The 21,259-nt window shown below is 40.0% G+C and overlaps 1 protein-coding gene across 1 annotated transcript; it reads left to right on the top strand.

Annotated features, from left to right (window-relative positions):
* Window positions 1-123: 123 nt before the first annotated feature.
* On the top strand, window positions 124-12,676 carry LOC132955685 (choline O-acetyltransferase-like). Its single transcript, XM_061028630.1, has 15 exons — window positions 124-282; window positions 807-915; window positions 1,680-1,871; window positions 2,544-2,662; window positions 3,939-3,992; window positions 4,080-4,260; window positions 6,395-6,572; window positions 6,674-6,843; window positions 6,923-7,023; window positions 7,754-7,882; window positions 7,970-8,092; window positions 8,191-8,332; window positions 8,578-8,640; window positions 9,512-9,649; window positions 11,319-12,676. The coding sequence occupies exons 2-15, from the start codon at window positions 877-879 to the stop codon at window positions 11,595-11,597; spliced, it is 1,908 nt and encodes a 635-aa protein (XP_060884613.1). The 5' UTR covers window positions 124-282; window positions 807-876; the 3' UTR covers window positions 11,598-12,676.
* Window positions 12,677-21,259: the final 8,583 nt, after the last annotated feature.

Below are 21,259 nucleotides of genomic sequence, written 5' to 3' on the forward strand. Positions count from 1 at the left end.
GGGGGCTGAAGCAAGCTGTTAGATAATATGTTCCGCGAATAGATTTCGATGGGAGGAGTTTCTTGCCTCGGGGGGGTAGGTAGACGCAAACACCTTCAGCATCTTTTCTTGGGTGCGCTTTAATGTGGAGTCACAGCCTTATGGCGCTGCAAGGGGAAGGGGGAGCAGCCACTCGCCCGCACCGAGCTGAACACTAATATGGGATTTCCCGGTGTGGACGTGGGAGGCAATGTGAACTTCGAGCAAACACTTCTCTGACCTCCTGATTGGCGTTCTGACCAGGTAAGACAACTTTTTACACCTATTAGTCATTTACAATAACTTATTCACAAGTTGTTCCACCTGCAAGAGCCTGGCTTTAAAAGCGAGGACGACTTTTCTTCTTTAAAAGTCATTCAAGATGCACAAAAGTCCACTTTGGGCTCTAATCCTTTAATCCTTTCAATTCTTTTCAATTAAACGAACTTGCATCTTTCACTGTGAACATTCATAAAATGTTTTTGACATAGTAGTCTACTATTTCCGGTTCTTTTTTTCTTTTTTTTCCAAGTAGTTTTAAAATTATTTATTCCAGGAAAATGAAGCTCTTAAGACAGAAATGGAGATGAAGTGAGGTTTTGTGGATGCACGTCTCCGTGCAGAGGTGAGCGATGAGGCGCAGCTGGAATTCAAGGACATGCGGCAAATTGCATTTGGCAAAATGATGAAGAATGAAGCCCGCTGGTTCACTTTTGGACAGAGCGATGTGCTACTGAGCCTAATTTTATGTACAGTTTTTTCTTTACCCCTGAAATGTCTCGTTGCAGGTAAGGCTGGACTCCGACAGTCTGTAGGAGGTTTCCACTTTATTTAACTGAAAAGAACTGGAGTGCAAAGATGCCAATCATGGAGAAAAAGACGGCCAGAGACAGCGAAGTAAGGAAACAAATCATACTGTCTTTCCACTTTTGTGTTCGTTCACTTCTTAACGCTGAGCGGGGTCGCTGTCCATGGTGCTGAGTTGGCAAACAAATTACGCTGGATTTCAGCACCACGGACAGCGGCAGCTACACCTACGATGACTGACCGCTAGGGGTGAAAGTGACAGGAGGCCTATTTCTTTCCCTGGAGTGACAAGAAAAATATCATTACAAATTCTGACAAATCAAAAGAACTTGATAATATTTGTTGTTGTTAAGGGATTACATAAACATTAGTGTGGTTGTTGATAATATCATGATGGATAATGCAGTATCATACTTGTCATTGTTTTTTTGTTTTTTTAAGGGACACATTTTATCACTTATGAAAAAAGAAAATACATCTTCAAAGTCCCTGTTTCCAGGAATTCACAGATATACAACTTATTAAAAAAATTCCGATATCCTGGTCAATTTGATCATCTTGGGTTACTAACAGTATTATGCAAATGATCTCACATCAGACAGAAAAAGTCATCAATTTGCATTTTCTGTCTTTAAAAAAACAAGAGTGTTTTGAAATCCCACGAGACAGCGGGACTTGGAAACACTCGAAGCATTGAGGATTAATTATTAAATCAGGTTCTAATAATAAAATCATAAAGAAAGATGTGAGGGAATTGCCCCTTTAACTAATGAACCCTCCGTGAATCATGGGAAAGACTTGCAGCTGTTCTTCATCACTCATTAGGACCGACATGTTATTTATTATGACATCAGGTGCTCCCAAAGGTGCCCGTGCCGCCGCTGAAACAAACCCTTGACACGTACCTGAAGTGCGTCCAGCACCTGGTGAAGGACGAGCAGTTTAAGAAGACGAAGGCAACCGTGGAGAAGTTTGGTGCTCCTGGAGGAGTCGGGGAGATTCTGCAGAAGAAGCTTCTAGAGAGAAGCGACAAGACGAACAACTGGGTAAAATCTCAGACCTTCAGTATAAACAAACACAGCTGCACTTTTCTGCAGGTGTATGAACTGTAAAAGGGGGGAAAAGGACAAGAACAATCCTATCATTCCCCACACTCCTCAATGTATCAATAAGATTTTTATTCTTATTTTATTAGCCCATAAAAGTACAAAGTGTTTTTTTATTAGAAAATTGTAATTTAAAGTAATTTCTATGTAATTAATGTTCAGCAATTATTCTTCCTCCTGATTAAACATTTTATACCTCATACAGATTTACACAGCATCAGTTTTTTGTAATAATTACAGTAGATATTAAATGCTGCATCTGCTTCATTTTAGTTTATAAATGAAAAGAAAATTGTAAACCCATTCATAAAAGAGTTGAAAAGAGGTAAACTCCTGGCAATGAGGATTTATTGGAGCCTCTTGCTTGTGCTTTTTTCCCCCTTCAATCTCCTCCTCCTGCATCTGGCTGATCGCTCAGTCCACTACTCATCCAGCTCAGTGAAATCTATCACGCTCCCACTCTCTCTGACTCTCTGCTTTCATGTGGCAGTGACACACTGTAATGGTTTTTTACACCACTGCACACATGTCTCCTCGCTGAGTGCAATAACTCTGAGTCCAGATAGCTTAATGAAGCAACATTTGTCAAAAAGTCTCTCTCTTTTTGTTTAGGTGTATGAGTACTGGCTTGAGGACATGTACCTAAACAACAGGTTGGCTCTACCTGTTAACTCCAGTCCCGTCATGGTGTTTCCTCAGCAGACGTTTAGAGATCACAAAGATGCTCTCAGGTATGTAGGGGACTTTTGGTTCCTACTGTTCCATCTGTAAAAAAAAAAAGTTTCACTTTCTAAACTATTGCTTCCTGTAGCGGTCATCAAGAACGGCAATCGAAAATTAATTCTTAGCTATAATCACCGAAGATAATTAATTATAATATGGGAGTATCTGCAGAAGTCTGCAAATAAAAGAAAATATGATACATTAGGGTTTTGCTTTGATTCACTCAAAGTTGGCTCGCTGCTTGTTTCGTCCAACCTAAAGTCCAAAACCCAATCAAACTGAAATTTTAGTCACACAAGACAAAGAAGATGCAAATCTTAAAAAATTTACCCCCCACAAATTGCGATGTAAAATATTATTAAAATAATGAAAGGATTGTGTCAGTCAAAGAAATGTAATAGTTCATGCCTGTTTGTTCCCTAATAGTGTTCCTCTGCAGCTGAAACTAACATGACAAAACTTCACATCACACAACAATACCTAGTGTGCACTAAACATCAGAGATTGGTGTTTGGAGATTATCTGAGGGTCAACGTTTTCAAAGGCAATTGAAGTAGAATGTGAGCCAAGGCTTGGCTTTCATTGCTAACGAAACAAAGTGTGCAGTATATCATTCACTTCTGTAGTCACTTACATGCTTAATGTTCATCTTCTCAGCAGTCTTCTGATTAAGATCGGACTAACAGACATGGACAAAATCACAGGCATCATCTCTTGGTCAAATCTCGGCCTGTTATTAAATTAGTCTGTGCGCTCCTCCAGACATTACACCGGTCCCTCCAAACCCTCTAACTCAACATTAGCTTTTGTCAGCTCGTGCCGCACTAACTGAATATTTCCAGAGCACTGCAGCAAGGGAGCTGGTTATCTACTGACACGGACACTTATTAGATTGGGAGTGACAGGACCAAGCTCTCCGCAGAGACTGCTAGTCAGGCCGCATTTAGGGGTGTGGTGCTCCGCGGCCGCCTCCTCTGTATCGATCTGGCTTTGGACGTAATAACATGGAGACAAATGACACACAGCACGAGAGCTGACAGGCCTCTGTGTTTTCCCTGTATGCCCTCACCGCCCACTCAGACCGGCTCTCTCTGTCTCTCTCACTAACACAGATAAACACACACTGCTCGCCCACTGTATCCCAGTAATTAACCATAATGTGATTACAGTTAGAGAGATGAGAGTATATCTAATCATAATTACCTGCTTTTTGTTGTGTATTTTCTGTTATATGGTGAATTTAGCACCCGGTTTTTCTAATTTCAAACTTGATGCTCTTTTAAGATTTGCTGCTCGTCTCATCCAAGGAGTGTTGGACTATAAGGCTCTCATTGATGCGTAAGTTGGATCATAAATAACTTAAATAGAAAGTGAGAAAGTGAGAATCCTCAGAGGTAATTTGAAATGTGTAACAATGTCTCCAAGGCGTGCCCTACCGGTGGATTTTGCTCGAGGCCAGCTTGCCGGGACCCCGCTGTGCATGGAGCAGTACTACCGCCTCTTCACCTCGTACCGCTACCCGGGTCTGAAGACAGACACGCTGAAGGTCCACATGAACGCAGCCTCCTCAACGCCAGAGCACATCATTGTGGCATGCAAGAATCAGGTCAGGACACAGGACTGTGAGGACACTTTTCACACTTCATCACACTTCTAGCAATAGACAGAGTCCTGATCATTTCAGAAAAATATCAAGTGGGTGAAAGGATGTTTTATTAGTAACACACCCATTAAAAGACATTAACAAACATGTGCTGACAAGTGAGAGTTGTTTGTCAAATAGGGGGGTTGTTTGTCTTCTTATTGTCTTACAACCAGGATGTAGTGGATTCACCACATATATAGTACCATTTTTTTGAATGTACAAAAAAAATCCTCCACTTAATAAACCTCAGCAGTGTTCAATACAAGGCTTGTTTTCCAGTAACAGCCAGGAGGAACATTTAAGCATTTAACTTTCATAAAAATGCTTAATTACAAACTTCTCTCAAAGGACCTCAGGAGGATGAGTCTGCTTACATTAAATCAATAAGCAGTTACTCAAAAACAAACTGATGCAGTCAGTTTGAAAATAAAAGGGAGCAAAGTGAATTATAAAAAATGTTCCTCATTGGAAAAGTACAGGACAATGGGCTTACATAAACCAAACTATGCATTCCTCTACATCTTCAACCTTGTTATTGGGCAGGCTGAACATCGTCAGTCTCATAAGTGGGTAATCATTCGATTATATTTATAAATGACATTCCTGAATGGATAAGAAAGCCTCACCATGCACTGCTGCCTTTTATACTTCCAGTTTGAGAATGACTGAGCCTTTTTTTTACATCAGATAGCGTTGTGCTCCTCAATCCTAATCCTAATCCCTATTCACGTGTGATTTTTTACAGTTTCATATTTTGATGATAATTTAATGATTTGCAACAATGTGGAGCATATACAGGAAGTTGTTCCTCTACCCCCATCTGGAAATGTTTCCAAACTTTTTCTGTCATGCCCCCTCATTGGAGGAGGAAAAAGTTTTGCGCCCCTACCCGAACAGAATGGTAACTAAAAAGCTGAATTAAAATTAACTTAAACATCTTTAACTTCAAGTCGGACAACAGAGTGGTAACGTTTAAATCGTTGATGCTTATTTCTTTGGGGACTCAAAAGATTTGTGTTCAAAGTAACAATTTAAAGTTCTAACAAAAGGAAACTTACCACAATGAAATTTAAAGAAAGCAACTGGCAGCCTGTTTCAACAAGCCCCTGACAAGGCGATTAGTCAATCATAGTTTCAATTTTGGCTTGGCACCTGGAGTGGCCCGTCAGATCTCAAATCGGGCCCAAGCGACCCATTCTGCCACGCCCCTGCCCAGCCTCCCGGCGACCCCCATTTCATTTAGCAACGCCCCTTTAGGGGCTTACCCCCCAGTTTGAGAAGCACTGGTGTAAATAAAATGCCTCTCCTCTGCTTTTTATCCTTATGAACCAAATCTGGCAATAGTTTTTGTTCTTAAGATCCAAAATTGAAAAAGAAAGGTTGGCAAATTGAAGTTTTAGGTGAAAGGTGAACAAAAAGTACATGTTCGAAATAAATCAACCATCAATCAAAGGTTCTCATACACGTTGTCCATTTTACCAGATGGACTATTGATTCTTTAAAAAGCAGTTTTATGGCTGTGTAGTTATATATTATGAGTTATGTTTCCAGTCCCCTGTCCCAAACCATCCTGTCTGTGATCATTTATTGATCTATTTATTTATGTGTAACGTAACCTCCAAGAAGTCTTCAAGTCCTGATTGATAAGCCTCTAAAGATATTCCCAAAAAGGCATGAAATCCCCGCCAACAACATCTGCAGGTCTGCAGTCTGAGGCTATTTGGATTACATTTAGTTCACGGATTGTGCCTTTAAATTACCACAGAAATGGAAAAGCAGGAGCTCTCACCTGCAAATGGTTCTGGGAACTATCACTCTGGGGCTCATGAGTGTCTGTCCCTATGGAGATAAAGGCTGTTAACTTCATTACTGCTGATTGAATCTGCCTCTTTGCTTCCTAGAGATCAGTGTTCTGATCAGGATGAGACATATTTTAGATAGGAATAGACTTATTTAGTCCCTACTGTTTAAACAGTAACTATAAATGCAGACATACGGACAATATAAGGAAGCAAGGACCTCTTTCTAAGTATTTTACATATGAGTTGGGATAATTGAGAAATGTATCATTCTGTCTTCTATTTTTCCTCCGTAGTTTTTTGTGCTGGATGTTGCCCCAAACAACAAGCAGCTCAATGAGACAGAGATCTTTTCCCAACTGGAGAAAATCATGAAAATGGCAGAAAACGCTGAAGAGAGACTCCCTCCTCTTGGTGTCCTGACTTCTGATGGAAGAACCGAATGGGCTCAAGCCAGAGATGTTCTCACAAAAGGTCTCAGCTTTAACATTCACATACATTTTTTTTGATAACTTTGTGAAGTTTTGTAACAAGAAGTTTAGAAACAAACTGATACATATCTCACCCATGTCCAGATCAAACCAACAGGGACTCTCTGGCCCTGATGGAGAGCTGTGTGTGTGTGGTGTGTCTGGACGAGCCCTGTGGTCTCCAGCCGAGGGACACCAACAGGGCTCTGATGATGCTGCACGGCGGCGGGCGTGAGAAGAACGGGGCCAACCGCTGGTATGACAAGTCAATGCAGGTATAGGACAACCTTCAAGAATCCTCTCTCTTTCTTGAATGTTGAGTTTGGTTCCGTTGGCTAATCCCCCTTCTCGCAGTTTGTTGTAGGAATGGACGGGTTTTGTGGAGTTGTGTGTGATCATTCCCCATTTGAAGGAATAGTTCTGGTGCAGTGCTCTGAATACGTGATGAAATACATGTAAGTCAGCTCACTGAGACACATGTACTCACTGGCTTCTAGTGTTGTCATTTGAAGGTCTCTCTCGCTCTCTCTCTCTCTCTCTTTGGACTCAATCAAATGTTTATGCCATTTTGTCTGGGCCTCCGTTAAAATACTTAGGTTTTTATTTCAGGAAAACAAATTGTTGTAATATCACAACACTTCATGTTCATTGTTTCATAATTTCATTGCAGTTTCACAAGCTCCTCAATAAGCCAGTCCATGCAATAGGGTCTTACAAACTCAAAAGACAAATAACACATTTATCTGTGGAAGTTTGAATCAACCTCAAGATGATTGTTAAGTGTCATAGTAACAACTTGGTAAAACTTTTAAGAAATTGAAAAGGAGTGTTCACTTGTGATTTTTAAGTTGGGGTCTTACCCTGCCTTGGCCTTAGTTTTGACTTGGTCTTAGTCCCTGAACAATGAGTATTGTCTTTTTACCTGCTCTTTTGTAATATGAAATAACATTGAGTAAGGTCTTTTACCTGCTTTTTGGACAGCGTCTCAAGATAACACTTGTTATGAATTGATGCTACACAAATAAAGATTGATTGATTGATTGAACAGTCCTTGTCTTCTCTCAGTCATGATATAAGCTGGTCATGACTTTGTCTTGGTTAATGCGGTTTTGACGGCTATTCTACTAATTACTGTTGTCTCAATGATTGCTGCTGACACCAACATGTTGTTGTCGTCCTGAACAGAACAGGGAGTCCCACCAAGACAGCAAAGGCGTCCACCGTCAGAGAGCTTCTTCCTCCAAGAAAGCTGCTCTGGAAATGTAACGCACACATCCATGGACTGCTAACATCCTCTGGAGACAGACTTCAGAAGTATGACCATCCATACGAGCATATCAAGTAACAATTCTGTCTTACTTTGGACGTCAAGTCTCGTAACTTCAGCACTTTCTCCTTCAGGCTGGTGGATAATCTCGACATGGATGTTTTCAAGTTCAAGGCTTACGGGAAAGAATTCATCAAGAAGCAGAAGATGAGTCCAGATGCGTTCATACAAGTCGCCTTGCAGCTTGCATTTTTCAAGTAAAGAATTCATTAATGATCTAAATCTTCACGACTGGTCATTCATACAGTATGTGCTTTCAAATGTGCTGATATTGCTGTGATTATGTCTTTCACAGATGCACTGGGAGGCTCGTGTCCACTTATGAGAGCGCGTCCATTCGGCGTTTCCAAGAGGGTCGGGTTGATAACATTCGCTCAGCCACCCCCGAAGCCCTGGCTTTTGTTAAGTCCATGACAGATGAGAGGGTCACTTACACGGTGAGTCATTTTTCTCACTTTGACCACAATTACTGAGTAACTCCCACATCAGCCAGAGTAAATGTGAACAGGTGTGAGGAGCCACCGAACCCGGTGCTCCCATACAAGCAGATGATCTCCCTGCAGATTTAACATGTCTTAGGAAAGTGGATTTATTGGCTGTGCTGAACTCTTTAAGCACGTGACGAAAAAAATATCCAGAATTAAAAATGATCCGACAAAATGTTGCTTCACTTCTCCAACAGGATTCAGAAAAAAGTAAGCGACTAAGGGATGCAATCAACGCCCAGACAAGTTATACAATTGCAGTAAGTATTTAAATGTTTATAATGAACTACTTTACATGGTGTTTAAATGTTGTTTCACCCCAAAATCTGCAAAACACTCACTCACTAGAGACTTAAAGTGCATGGTTAATATAAAGCTCCAATCGGAGACATTTTGCTTGGCTCATCAAAGACCGACAGCAGGAGGAAGAAGGTAGGCTCAATCCAACAGGGGAAAACATGAAAGCCTAGCAACCAGCTTTTTTCAGGATGTTTTGGCTTGACCAGTGACTTGGTGGAGTCTTGCCCTCCCAGTAACGTTTTCAGGCGTCCAACGGAGACACCCAATACTCACAGCGCCTATAGCCAAGAAATAGTCAGGCACTTAATCCCAACTCCCACCATTAACCACAACATGTGGAGTTTACACTTCAGTTTCTGTACACAATAAACAAACAAGGTGTGAAATGTTAAGTGAGCAGCATATATCAGGAAAATACTACTCATCCTGCCTTTAAAACTTTAGATATGAGAGCGGTATCAAGCCAGAAAGTGCATTTGTTGCACAAGGTTTTCACATCACCCTTACAGAGCGTAGATCAGCCACCATGAAATTATATTTGTTGCAGAAGATTCCAATGTTGATCACTTAAATGGAAAAAAATGAAATAGTTTGTGCAGAAAACCCCTAAAAAAAGTAAATTAGAAGTTATTGTCCAAAATCCCTTTAAGGAACAATCACAGAGGGTGATTTATTTCTTCATTCTATAATGTGATTCATCTCTATAGTAATATCAGGGACATTGTGAAAAACTATTGCACAGAAAAGCACAGAGCCGGTCATCATTGCTTACACAGAGGCTGTAATCAGATACAATTTCTTATCTCTAACCAACATATGTTTATTTTAAAGGCTATTACAGGAATGGCAATAGACAATCATCTCCTTGGACTTCTGAGGATCTCAAAGGAGCTCAAGATGGAGAAACCAGAGATTTTCTGTGATGAGACGTATGTGTCCAGTAACCACTTCATCCTCTCTACCAGTCAGGTAACATTGGAAACCTTTCTTCATTTTCCTGTTGATAGTTACTCTAAGGTTAATTATTCACAATGGACAGGGAGACCAGAACACACAGATCATAACCGCTGAGTCGTGGAGTTCTGCGTTTGTACTGACTCAGCATGGCGATACTAAAATAAAATACTCAGGCTTAATCTGATATTTGTGCTGCTTTTACACAATTTATTTTGATCTGTGACAGAAATAATTACACACTACATCGACACAATACTCTGATTAGAGCCTTGTTTAGTTATGAAATATTTTTTTTAAGTTTGTCAAACGATTAATATTTCAAAATGTAATTGTGATTCATCACATTTTAACCACATGTTAGAAATTCCATTATTTTGCATTTCAAAATAAAAATTGTTAGGCTTTTATTTTGAATCTTAAGCTTTGAGTATTTCACTTGCTGTTTGAATTCAACCCTGCTTTATTTTCATATGAAGTGAGGTCCTCATGGTAGATTGAAGGTTACGACACTAACTTAACCACGGAAAAAGGAACTGGTCACGGATCTCGGCTGATATAAGCTCAAGTCCATTTACCATTTACTTTAATTAAACACGATTAACTAGTTAATGCTGACAGCCCCAATATTTTTTTAAAAAGCTTTTCTGCTCTTGTAGAACTAGAACTAGTGCTTTCCTTTACGTGAAGGTTGAGATCATACAGCTTCTCTTTAGAGTACACTCTGACCCCAAAAACTATCCACTCTCTAGAAATATGTTTTCACATAAACCAAAACACACACATATCATCAAATTGTATTAATTTAAAACAGGTGGTTGTTTTGTACTTCAAGACTGAAATAAAGTCCAGCATCATCTGGTTCGAACTGAAGTTAGCAGAAAGCTGTGCAGTAATAAGAAAACCCAGTTCACCAGGTGTAAGGAGAAGCCTCTCAAAAAGGTTCACTGAACTCTACTGCGGTCTTTTAACCAGGGACTGATAACAGCAAAAGTGAAACACAAAAAAACACTTGAAAACACAAAATCACGGGGCTAATTAAAAAATATTTTGTTTATGCTTGTGTTTGGGATCCTCACAGAGGGCCCAGTGCTTCCTGTCTTTGATTTTTAATTAGAAACCCTGCCTGACTCATCATCTGCCCTCAGCATTTATATACTGAGAGCATCCCTTTATTAGCTTTGACTTTCCTGAAAGCACTTGAACCCCACTTATTACAAAGTGCAACGTTTAAGGTGTCTACATAAATAAAGTGTGAAGATATATATGCTCACTGCAGTATAAATTGACAGCATCGTGATCAGTGGATTGGAAGATGCGTGTATAAGGGATATGTGAAGGATGTGATGTAAAAAGGACGACAAGGAAATCGACAACAGACTTCAAAGCAACCTCGTGTAAATTTTAGTAGGCGGCTGGCAGGAAATGTTCTGGATAAAGTTGGGGTGACATTTTTTTCTGTTTGCCTTCACACATTCAGTTCACCCTGAAAATGTTTGGGCATGTTTGGACATTTTCAGGAGTTTGTGTATGGGTGAAGACGCAGTACAAATTTAAAGAATACTAGAAGATGATTCAAATTGCTGGTTGCAAATCATAGCTGATTAATCGCTCTCAAATACTGAACATCTTACTGTCTTTACGATAAATTGGTCTAACCAAGACGGTGTCCTCTTGTTTCCAGGTGCCCACCACAGTTGAAATGTTCTGCTGCTACGGCCCGGTTGTACCCAACGGCTACGGCGCCTGTTACAACCCGCAGTCGGACCACATTCTGTTCTGTGTGTCCAGTTTCTGGGAAAACACGGAGACCAGCTCTGCTGTTTTCGTCAAAGCCCTGAACGAGGGCCTGCTGGAAATCAGGGATCTGTGCAATAGAAGCTGTGCTGCTGCTGCTGCTGCTGCTAGCAAACCAGCTGATAGCGGCCAGGGAGCTAGCCAGCCTAAAAAATCAGGGAAGTAAGCCATACTGAGAGGGAAAGCCCTCAGCTGCTCCACTTCACACTCTTTAGACTTAGACACATCAGCTTTAGACTCAGTGGTCGAGATTGCTTTGTGTGTCTCTGTTGTCTGTGCAATAGTGTTTATTAAATGACTAAATGCAAAGCCTTAAACGTTCATATGTAAATATCAAAAACTGTGAATGAACACTAGAAAACTCTACATTTATTTTGGATGTGTGTAGACACCAGAATGATTTGGGGTCCAACAGTGACTCTACTTGACCCAGTAGACTGAGATTAACTGGTCTGCTGCCTTTAGGAAACTGAAGCCATGCCTGCTTTGTAGCACTGATGTGAGGAGCAACTCCTTTAAATCAGAGTGTGAATCAACTGAGTGACGTTCATGTAGAACTTACACGTGTAGATTAGTAACAGAAACCTTTAAAACAAATATGAGCTTAAGTGTATTAATGTGACTCACAACAATCATGACACCGTGTAAATGTTATCCTGCAAACCTATCCACTGAATGTGTGTGTGTGTGTGTGTGTGTGTGTGTGTGTGCGTGCCATGCTGACAACACACTGGATCATGCACAGTTTAACATCTATTTCAACATGCAAAAGTGTTTTTTGTTTCGTTTATTTTGCATCTACTGACATTGTAAGGTTGCCAAAGAGGTTGTCCGTAGATGAAATCTGTCTGTGTAGGCACTTTATGATATTTCTTTAAAGAGTAGAATGGATACATGTTAATGTGGCTATATAGTGTGTGCAGAGGGGCACATTAGACATACACAAGTAGTACTGTATGTTTGTGTTCTATAAAATAATAGCAATAGTAAAAAAGAAAATGTAATGAACAGTGCAATTTTGAAGTAAGTTACTAGTGGTGACTGAGGCATACCACTGTGTTCTTGTGTATATAAGTGCTTTTTACTTGCACTTAGAGGTAGAATAAGGGTACTGTATGGATGTATCGTACACTTTGTGCAATAATAATATAAAAGCAAGTGCAGTGAGGGTATATGTGCAATTAGCCAAATCAGTTTATCAGATGCATGAAGCTTATATATGGTCGCATTGGTTGCTATTTTTGATATTCAGATAATGTTAAACTTCACGATTATTATTATTAGAAACTTGAATCAAGCATGTTGTTCTGCTCAAAAATGTCCATTCAGGGTGTCCTGTGACTTGGATTCTTTTAGTGTGCATTGTGGTTCAAATCTGTGTTGGTCGACAGCAAATCAGATCAGCGGTCTTTAGCGATAAATATCTGATGATATGTGTTGTACTGTGTCCATGGTGACCTTTGATGTATAACTTATGATCATCAGTCAATTTGAACCATGTTATTAATCATTTCAAAATCCATATCAAGAGAAGTCTTTAAGCTGAACACATGCATGTTTAATCTTCCATACTAGCTGTATTTTTATATGTACAAATGAAAAAGTGTTTATAAAGATATATTCAAATATTGTGGTACACATAAGTGACAAATATGCCTTAAAATAACAAGATGCAAACTATTTCCTGCCACTTGTAATATTCTATAAGTGTTAAATGTTTGCCCTCTGATGTAAATTAGCTCAGTTTGTTCCTGATGTTTTCTGTCTAATCTGAGTGGTACATGTAACCGAATGTAAAGTTTGTCATGTGGTATTCAGAGAGTCTCGTTCATAAACAGTCAGTAATAATCCCTGTGAGTAGGAGCAGCTGTAATAATATATTGTACCACAGCATTGTATTAACATAACCTGAAATATTCATGCAATACGGAGCCTCATAAGGCACATGTTAGAAAAAATAAAAGCATTTGAGGTTTTTTTTTTTTCTCACCTGAGCCTTATGGGGTTCCATAGCGTTACATTCTTCTATGGTCAAAGTTTTAGGAATGGTTAAATATGTGACACTTTATCGACAGGAAGAGTATTGTGGTGTTGTATTAAGTCTTTCAATATCTAATGAATGTTCCATAAATGTTTATCATTTTGAAAAAAGAAAACAAAAGGCTTATTTATTTTTTATAGGCTATACAACAGTATTGTGTGAATAAAAGATTTAAGATGTAATTAAACTGTTGTGTTGAACAATGGGATACCCAATGCCAGAAATCAAATAAACTCAAACTATGACATGAAATGTGTCTGTGTGTTTCCTATTTCATTAAAACTGAATTTTGCTAATTTTCTATCCTGTATGATTCCCTATTAAGTTTGAAGGCATAGTGTGTTATAATGGCTGTAGAAAAAGGATGCAATCCCAGTAAAAATGTAATTTTGTGTTGTGGTCTGGTTGTTTATTAGGTCGGTAAAATATGTTGAATAAAGCATGACGAGCCTTTTAAAAACAATACATACTTGACAAGTTCTTATTGAAAAGAAACTCACAGAACAGATTGAATTCAGTAGGGCCCTGAATTGAGTTATAGCAAGAGTTATGAATTCCACATTATTTACGGGTGTGAAAAAAGGATACCTCATGAATATTGCCTGGTTTTGAATTAGAAGAGATACTGCCTTTAAGTTTGACACTGTTTCACTGAAGTACAACATCTAAAACTGTGTTAGAAGCACAAAGCCATGTGGAATGGGGATGAGACTTACAGCTAAAACAGCCTTTAGGATAAACAACTAGTCCATATGCCGTTAAGACTAGATTTCTCCCACTTAAAAATAGTGACCATCATAATTTTTGTATTAACCATCAGATGTTGCTTTTTTAGCACTAAAATATCATACTAAAATGGACTGATAAACAGCACTGCTACAGCTGTATGTCGTTTCCTGTGCTGTTTGTCCCTTCTCCCCTTCTGTTGTCTCCAGCCCAGGTGAAGCTACTGATTGCACAACGAGGCGCACCTGGCCTTGGTGCTTAAAAGTCCAGTGCTGGCCTCAGGAGGAGAGGCTGTGGGAGTTGGGACTGCAGGTTCTTGAAAAAAAATGAAGCCAATACCGAGTTGCAAAATCCTGCAGTTTGTGGCGCGTCCACTTGAGGCTAGCTCCAGGAACACCCAGTAGTGTAGTGGTGCCTGAAGGAGTGGGCATACTCTTAATTTTTCCCGTCTCACTCATAAGTGTCCCGTCCAGGCGGAGGATAAACATCCTCTGTTACTAACAGTGACAAAAGACTCCTCTTGCTTATTAAGTTGGTGTGTATACCTGCGTAAACCTTGCACTACACCTCTGGGAACACCAGAAGTCACATACACATGACTGGCAAAAAAAGCTATTTTTACAGCATAACGAAACATGTTTACAGCCTGGTACAAAAAAACAAAATAGGTCTGGCACACTCTGTATGGGGGGTGATTTCAAGTGGCTCTGTTTTGATTATGAAAACGTTATTCATAGTTAGGCACGTAGCTGACATGATATACAGGTGAGTGTGATGTACCAGTTCGTCAAGAGGTTTAAGATTAAGATTTACTTTATTGAGTAAAACCCGCCTCAGCTTTGGCTCTAAGCCTGTAGTAGAGACAGGATTTCCATCATGGCGGCGCCACACTCCGGAGCCCCCTGCCACAACAGATGGCTGACGTCACTCAGACTTCGTCCATTAATATTCACAGTCTATGGGCGTAACAAGCACAGTCAAATTTGATCCCATTCCTTTGGGGGAAAAAATGGACAATTTCACTCTTTGTTGAATCAATCATCCAAATGTTGGCATTTACCAAAACTGTTTAATCAATTATAATTACAATATCTGCTAATCAAAAATACAGTTTTCTATTTCTGTGAAAGGTTTGTTTACCTTTTCCACTAATTGACAGTGAGTAAAATAGATTGTTTGTGTGGCAACATCTCGTCTTGAGGCGGCTTATCTGAACAAAACAAATTTACCCACTTTAATTGCCATTTTGGGATACACTGCTAAAACTAAACTAATTGTGCTTTCACACGTTCAGAAAATTCCTAAAATTTCCTGGATTTTTCTGGGAGAACTGCATATGTGAATGCAAGCAGCTTTACTTTTCACCCAAACTTTTTCCTACCAGCCCCCTTGTATGTTCTCCTTCCTTGAATGATGGGGAAAACGTCATACTGTGAGAGACAAGTGTGAACGAGCAGCTCGGGAAAATGTCGAGGTCAGAGCTCCTGACATTTTCAAGAAATGTTCAGGATTGCATGTTTGAAAACTGCTTAGCATTGTCGTAAAGTACAACCATGATAAACTCTCTGAAGCACAACTGTGATTGAATCTAGTTTCCGTGAGATTGACTGTTTGTAGTGATGCCACTTCACTAACACACTACCAACAGATGGCCTCATTTCAGTGGCATCTGATGAGGTCTTTAGGGAGACACCCTAATTTAATTCTCCACTGGTTGAACCACTGAACCAGGTCAACCAAGTGCCCAAAAAACATTAAACATTTAGTCAAGGTTCTTTGAACTAGTCCAATTAAATTTGGCATAGAAATTGTGTAAATAACTCATGCAGACTAAACTAAAGGGTTTAATTTGTTATTGGCAACAAGAAGGAAACTGTCCAGTTCCTATACACTTTCACTGCGGAACTAAGATTGCAATGCTCACCAAAACTGGACTATACTGAATATTAAGAATATCCAACAAGAAATCCAGGGGGACACAATTATGTAACCTTCCCTAGGTGTTCATGATTGATCCTGTCTTTATTTGTTGACAGGAAAGAAAACTTCTGTGATTCATCCAATTTCCTTGCAATAACAAAGACATTTAATACTGTTCTACCTCCATATAACATATTGAAAACACCTTTTTCCTTCTTAAATATCAACAAACAGCAGAACCTTGTTTGTAGCACCATGGAATACGCTTCCCTGTGGAGGTAGGGAAGTTTGAAATCCTGATACTTTGACAGCATGTCTGGTCTTGTTTTTTTCTTCATCACAACTTGAATAATCGCTTACTGCAGCTATCTCAAATACAAACTCATTTAACAGTTGTAAAACTCCAAGAAATAACTCTTTGTCGAGTATTAGTCATCTGTCGGATATCCATTGGCTACACCAATAGCCCCAACATATCAGCTGTGAGGGGTAATTGATTTGAACTGACAGTCAATGGAGTACAAATTGGTGGGGTCCTGCCCCTAAGGTAGCAAAGTCCCTGAAGCTTATCAGAAAACTAACAATGGACAGTTACATATAATGCAAAACCTGTGAGATTTCACAGCAGGACATTTTTCATATTTTGAAACACAAGTTTGAGAGAAAGGACAACACAATGACATTTAAATTATCCACCAGGAACATGTGCTTGACTCTAATTGACTGACCACTGCAGCATGTTGACAGATTACATTATCATGTTCTCAAGCTAAACTTGAGCTGGGTTCAACCTCCATACACCTGCCTCCTTCTGTTTGTCTGGGCTGAATATAATCATTGAAGACTACAGTGGGGAAAACACCTTGCACTGCTGTGCAAGTCACCTCACAGTTCTACCGGCTTTATAGCCACAAGTCTATTGACAGAACATTTAGCTGGGTCATATAAAGCCTGTGCTGGCAGCAACCAGTGCTTTCCCTGTGAGAAGAGCAGCAAGTGACAAGCTGTGGTGTTGAGATCAATGGCGGAAGCCCTCCTGGAGATGGATGATGGGAGTACATTACCGCTAATAAGTGTCTGCCACGCTGCAGACGGAGACAGAGGCTTACCTGCTGGCTGCTATCGACCTGAGAGGGGAGCAGAGGGGAGCAGAACAGTCTATTCAGACTCCCTCCCCCCTTCTTAGGGGCCTGCCAGAGTCCAAGAGTTATGAAAAGCCACTAAGGCAGGTTCTCTCCTTCCAGAAAGGATGCCAAAAGAAAAGCAGGAACATGTGTATATGCTCTGATACACACACACACACTTGATGCTCAATATGTAGGCCTCTTGGTATGGGTGAGTTAAAAAACTGTAAAATGGAAAATGGGCTCAATTGTGGTTTATCTGGCTGCTTTACACTTCTCATCAACGTTCACATTTCTCACACATTCATACACTGAATTGCCATGAATGCCAACTAATCAACTAGTCATTTATATATACTCATACACTATAGGCCATACTCTCGCATTTGGGGTTCAGTATTCAGAATCCTAAAATGTAACAGCTGATCTTATGTTTGGTGGCAATAAAAGAGCCACAGATCCATCATGGTAAAATGAGACATTGGATATCATCTCAGTGATGATACTTGGCCATTATATAAGCTTGTTAAACCGTTTACTAGTGCATTTAACTTTATTTGTATTCTTACATTTATTCAGAGCATGGTTTACTTTGAACCAAACCTAGAAAAAACGTGTTCCTATGTCTCTTTTGAGCAAAATTGAAATACTGTACAGAAACATAGGCCATACCCTCAGGAGCATACAAAAAAAAACAGTGCAAGGCATCAAACCTAGCTTCTTGTTCTTACAGCTGACCAGTGAACAGCTTCATAACCAATGAGCCCACCAGCTCTCACAAATCATGTCTAGCGCTGTAATCACTAATCACCATGTAGACTTAATGAGCCTCTCTAATCGAACAAGTGCACATCAGTCAAAATAATAACAGCTACAAGATTACAATCTGACACCATACAGCAGCCAAGTAGTTACATTGAGCCTGTCATCCAAATGTTATCCCAACACTATTAATATACCACATTCAAAAGACACGGGCAATGATGCAGCCATCTTTGAAAGCGAAACTGAGCTTGACATTTTCCCTCAAAAAATGGAACAGCAAAAAAAAAAGGTCCCATTGTCTTGTGGTGCAGATATTGACATTTCACAGAAATCCAATGACTGTGTCACCGCCATTGTAACAATCTTTCAATTAAAACTGAGTATATATCATAGCTGTCCATTTTCACTCATAAAGGAGTTCTTATAATGGCAATTCTGACATTTATTAGGAAACTGCTCCCAGGCCAGAAGCTACATTTACACACCATCTTGGAGCCTAATTGGGCAAGAAGCTAAGCCCCATTAAATAATACGCCACAATGTTCAATATGCCAAGAGCTGAAAAGAAGTGCTTCCAAAGCCTTCAAAGCCTGTCCCATTTAAGATTGTTAAAATAACTGATACAGCCATGACCTCATCCTGTGAATTTCAGCATCAATTGGTGACAGATTGGCATCAACTTTTGCTTGTGTGAAGCAATGTGTCCGAATCTGGGGATATGTGAGAAAATATTTGCGTCATCTGAAAAAAGAAAGACAAAAAGTTCCTCTTTCTGAAGAGTTGTAGTATGTGGTTCTACGTATAGGCTCTGCAATTAGTCTCAAATGAGAATATTAGTAACTGCAGACAGAAACCCACACTGTTGCGCATGACCAAAGTATCCAACTTCAAAGCTTTTCTCTTCTGACTGTCAACAGTTTCTTCAGCTGTTTTTATATCTTATAATGAGGCTCTGCTGGGTGACAACATGAGATCCATGAGATCCATTCATTCCGAGGCACACTACTTCTAATTTCTTTTCCTATTTACTCCCTCTTCAGCACAGGCACTTGTTTTCTCATCATTTCTAAACAATAATCCATCCCCGGACTGCATATCAGCAGGAACCCAAGCTACGCTACTGTAAACGTTGCACCTAAACGGCTTGGCAACGTATGATTCATTTTGTGATTGGAGGATCAATAACCAATTTGAAGATGACCTGGTGGAGAGGATCCAGATTGCCGGGCCGTGTTTCGATGTGCAGCGTAAATCTAGGGTGGTGGATGTGCGTCTTAGCCTGCCACAGCTCCTGCGTTGGAGGATGATTTATGCCTCGGTTTTGCGACATGTCCTGAAGCGGTCGGCCTCTAAAAGAACAGCCGGAGCTAATTTGAGTGGCTCCAGTGAGGGGGGGTTGCTGAGTAAAAAGTGGTAATGGTAAGAGAAAGGTTTGGGGTGTTAGTGAAAGTTGTAATTGGTGTGGAGAACAAAACCCTCAACTGTGTTTAATCATTAACTTTATCTTAATATTTCATCTCATAAGCACACAAATAAATGCCTTGATTTCTTTTAAGCAAGAACAAAGAGTAAAAATAAAAGGAGGAAGTGAGGGTTCATGACTGGAAATGAGTTGAAAAGGTTAGTGGTTGTTCCACACCATCATCTTAAGACTAGAGTCAATCATCTACCAAAGCACCGCAAAGAGACAACGTTTAAATGCTCTCCTCACATTGAAGTAACAACCGTTGATCCCCCTGCATGGCTTCCCAGTTCAGCATGAGAGCAACTCTGAGAGCTGGTTGCATAAGTGCCAAACGTGAACGGATCCAAGGCGACAGGAGGGAGAAAGTTAGATGGAAGGAACTCATTAGAAGCGCTGCACATTCCTCACCAACCCTATCTCCGTTTCGCAGAGAAATTCGTGAACTGGCCATGAGTTCTGACGGATATCTCGCAACGCTTGACAAGTGAAAACAACCACCAGGCAGCTAATAGCTATACTGTCATGAGGGCAAATAAAAAGGCATGAGTTTACATGCATTCAGGCTTTGTGGCTCTGGTCACATGAGACACACACTTTGAAAAAGGCAATTCCCTCACCTCGAAGTTCCCCCAACAGATCTGCTCTCATGCCGGGCCAGATGTGAGATGGAGGGATTGTTGGTGTTGGGGAAAACAGGGTTTGACTGAGGAGAAGATGGGTAAAAAAAAATGGTGTGCTTCATTAAGTGCTCAGCTCCCCAATGGCCATATGCCCCAGTAGCATTGTCCCTGTGGAGAGGAGATGAACAGAGGCCTGCAGTGATCAGCAGCAGCATCTCTGAGCCCACAGCTGCCAGTTGCTCCATCACACTCAGGACTCCGGTAACTAAACCATAGTCAATGGAGCAGTACCTGCTTCCTGACTTCGCCAATTACAGTGACCCATTAAAAAAGAAGGAACGCTGCCTCAACAGATGGGAGAACAGAGGTGTGTTCATTCGCTTGTTTTGGTAAAGAAGAAATAAATGTTATTTAGACACTGATGGGATTGTTTTATGATTTTAATCTGGAGGAAAAAATTGAGACTTTGGAAATGTCCATAATGGTTAAAGCTACTTTTTTAATTCAACATAAATGTGATTATTGTGTGATTGTGGTTTTAATGTCTTGGATTACTTAAAGGAGCAATTTACCTTACTATATCATGGAAACATTCTATGTTTCCCCTGGTTCCCCAGCAAACTGGTTCAGATATAACTGGTTCTACCTGACCTTAAAAGCTTTGGCATTTTTCTAATAAGCTCCATGACCAGAAACGTGGACAAACTAGGATAAATATTGGAGATGCTTTTTTTTTTTTTTTTTTACATTGAGAGAGGTTAGAATGCAGAAAGGTTTCAAGACCGATGCAGAGCTGGCTAAACACTGAAGCTTCCATGTCTGTGACATGGCAACCCACGTGCTCATTGGCACTAGGGAGGAAGGGACATGTGGAGACTGCTCTCGTCAATGTTTTGTATTTGGACTGTAGTACCCATTTTAAACGCTAGGTGTCAGAGTTATATATTGCTCCTTTAAGGTTTGAGAGATTTTAGAGTTAGGCTGTTGCTGCAACTTTAAATTAAATGTACATAGGACAGTTTATGGGAATTGTACAATACATATCTCCAATCTCCCAAAGAGTCTCCCAATTGTACTTTTTTAATCACCAACTTTTTGAAAAGATAATATATCAACCTAAACTATCTAAAATGACTTGACAAATTCTGTAACTTCCAGCTACTTGTT

Source organism: Labrus mixtus, chromosome 21 (assembly GCF_963584025.1).
Source record: "Labrus mixtus chromosome 21, fLabMix1.1, whole genome shotgun sequence".
NCBI classification, from domain to species: Eukaryota; Metazoa; Chordata; class Actinopteri; order Labriformes; family Labridae; genus Labrus; species Labrus mixtus.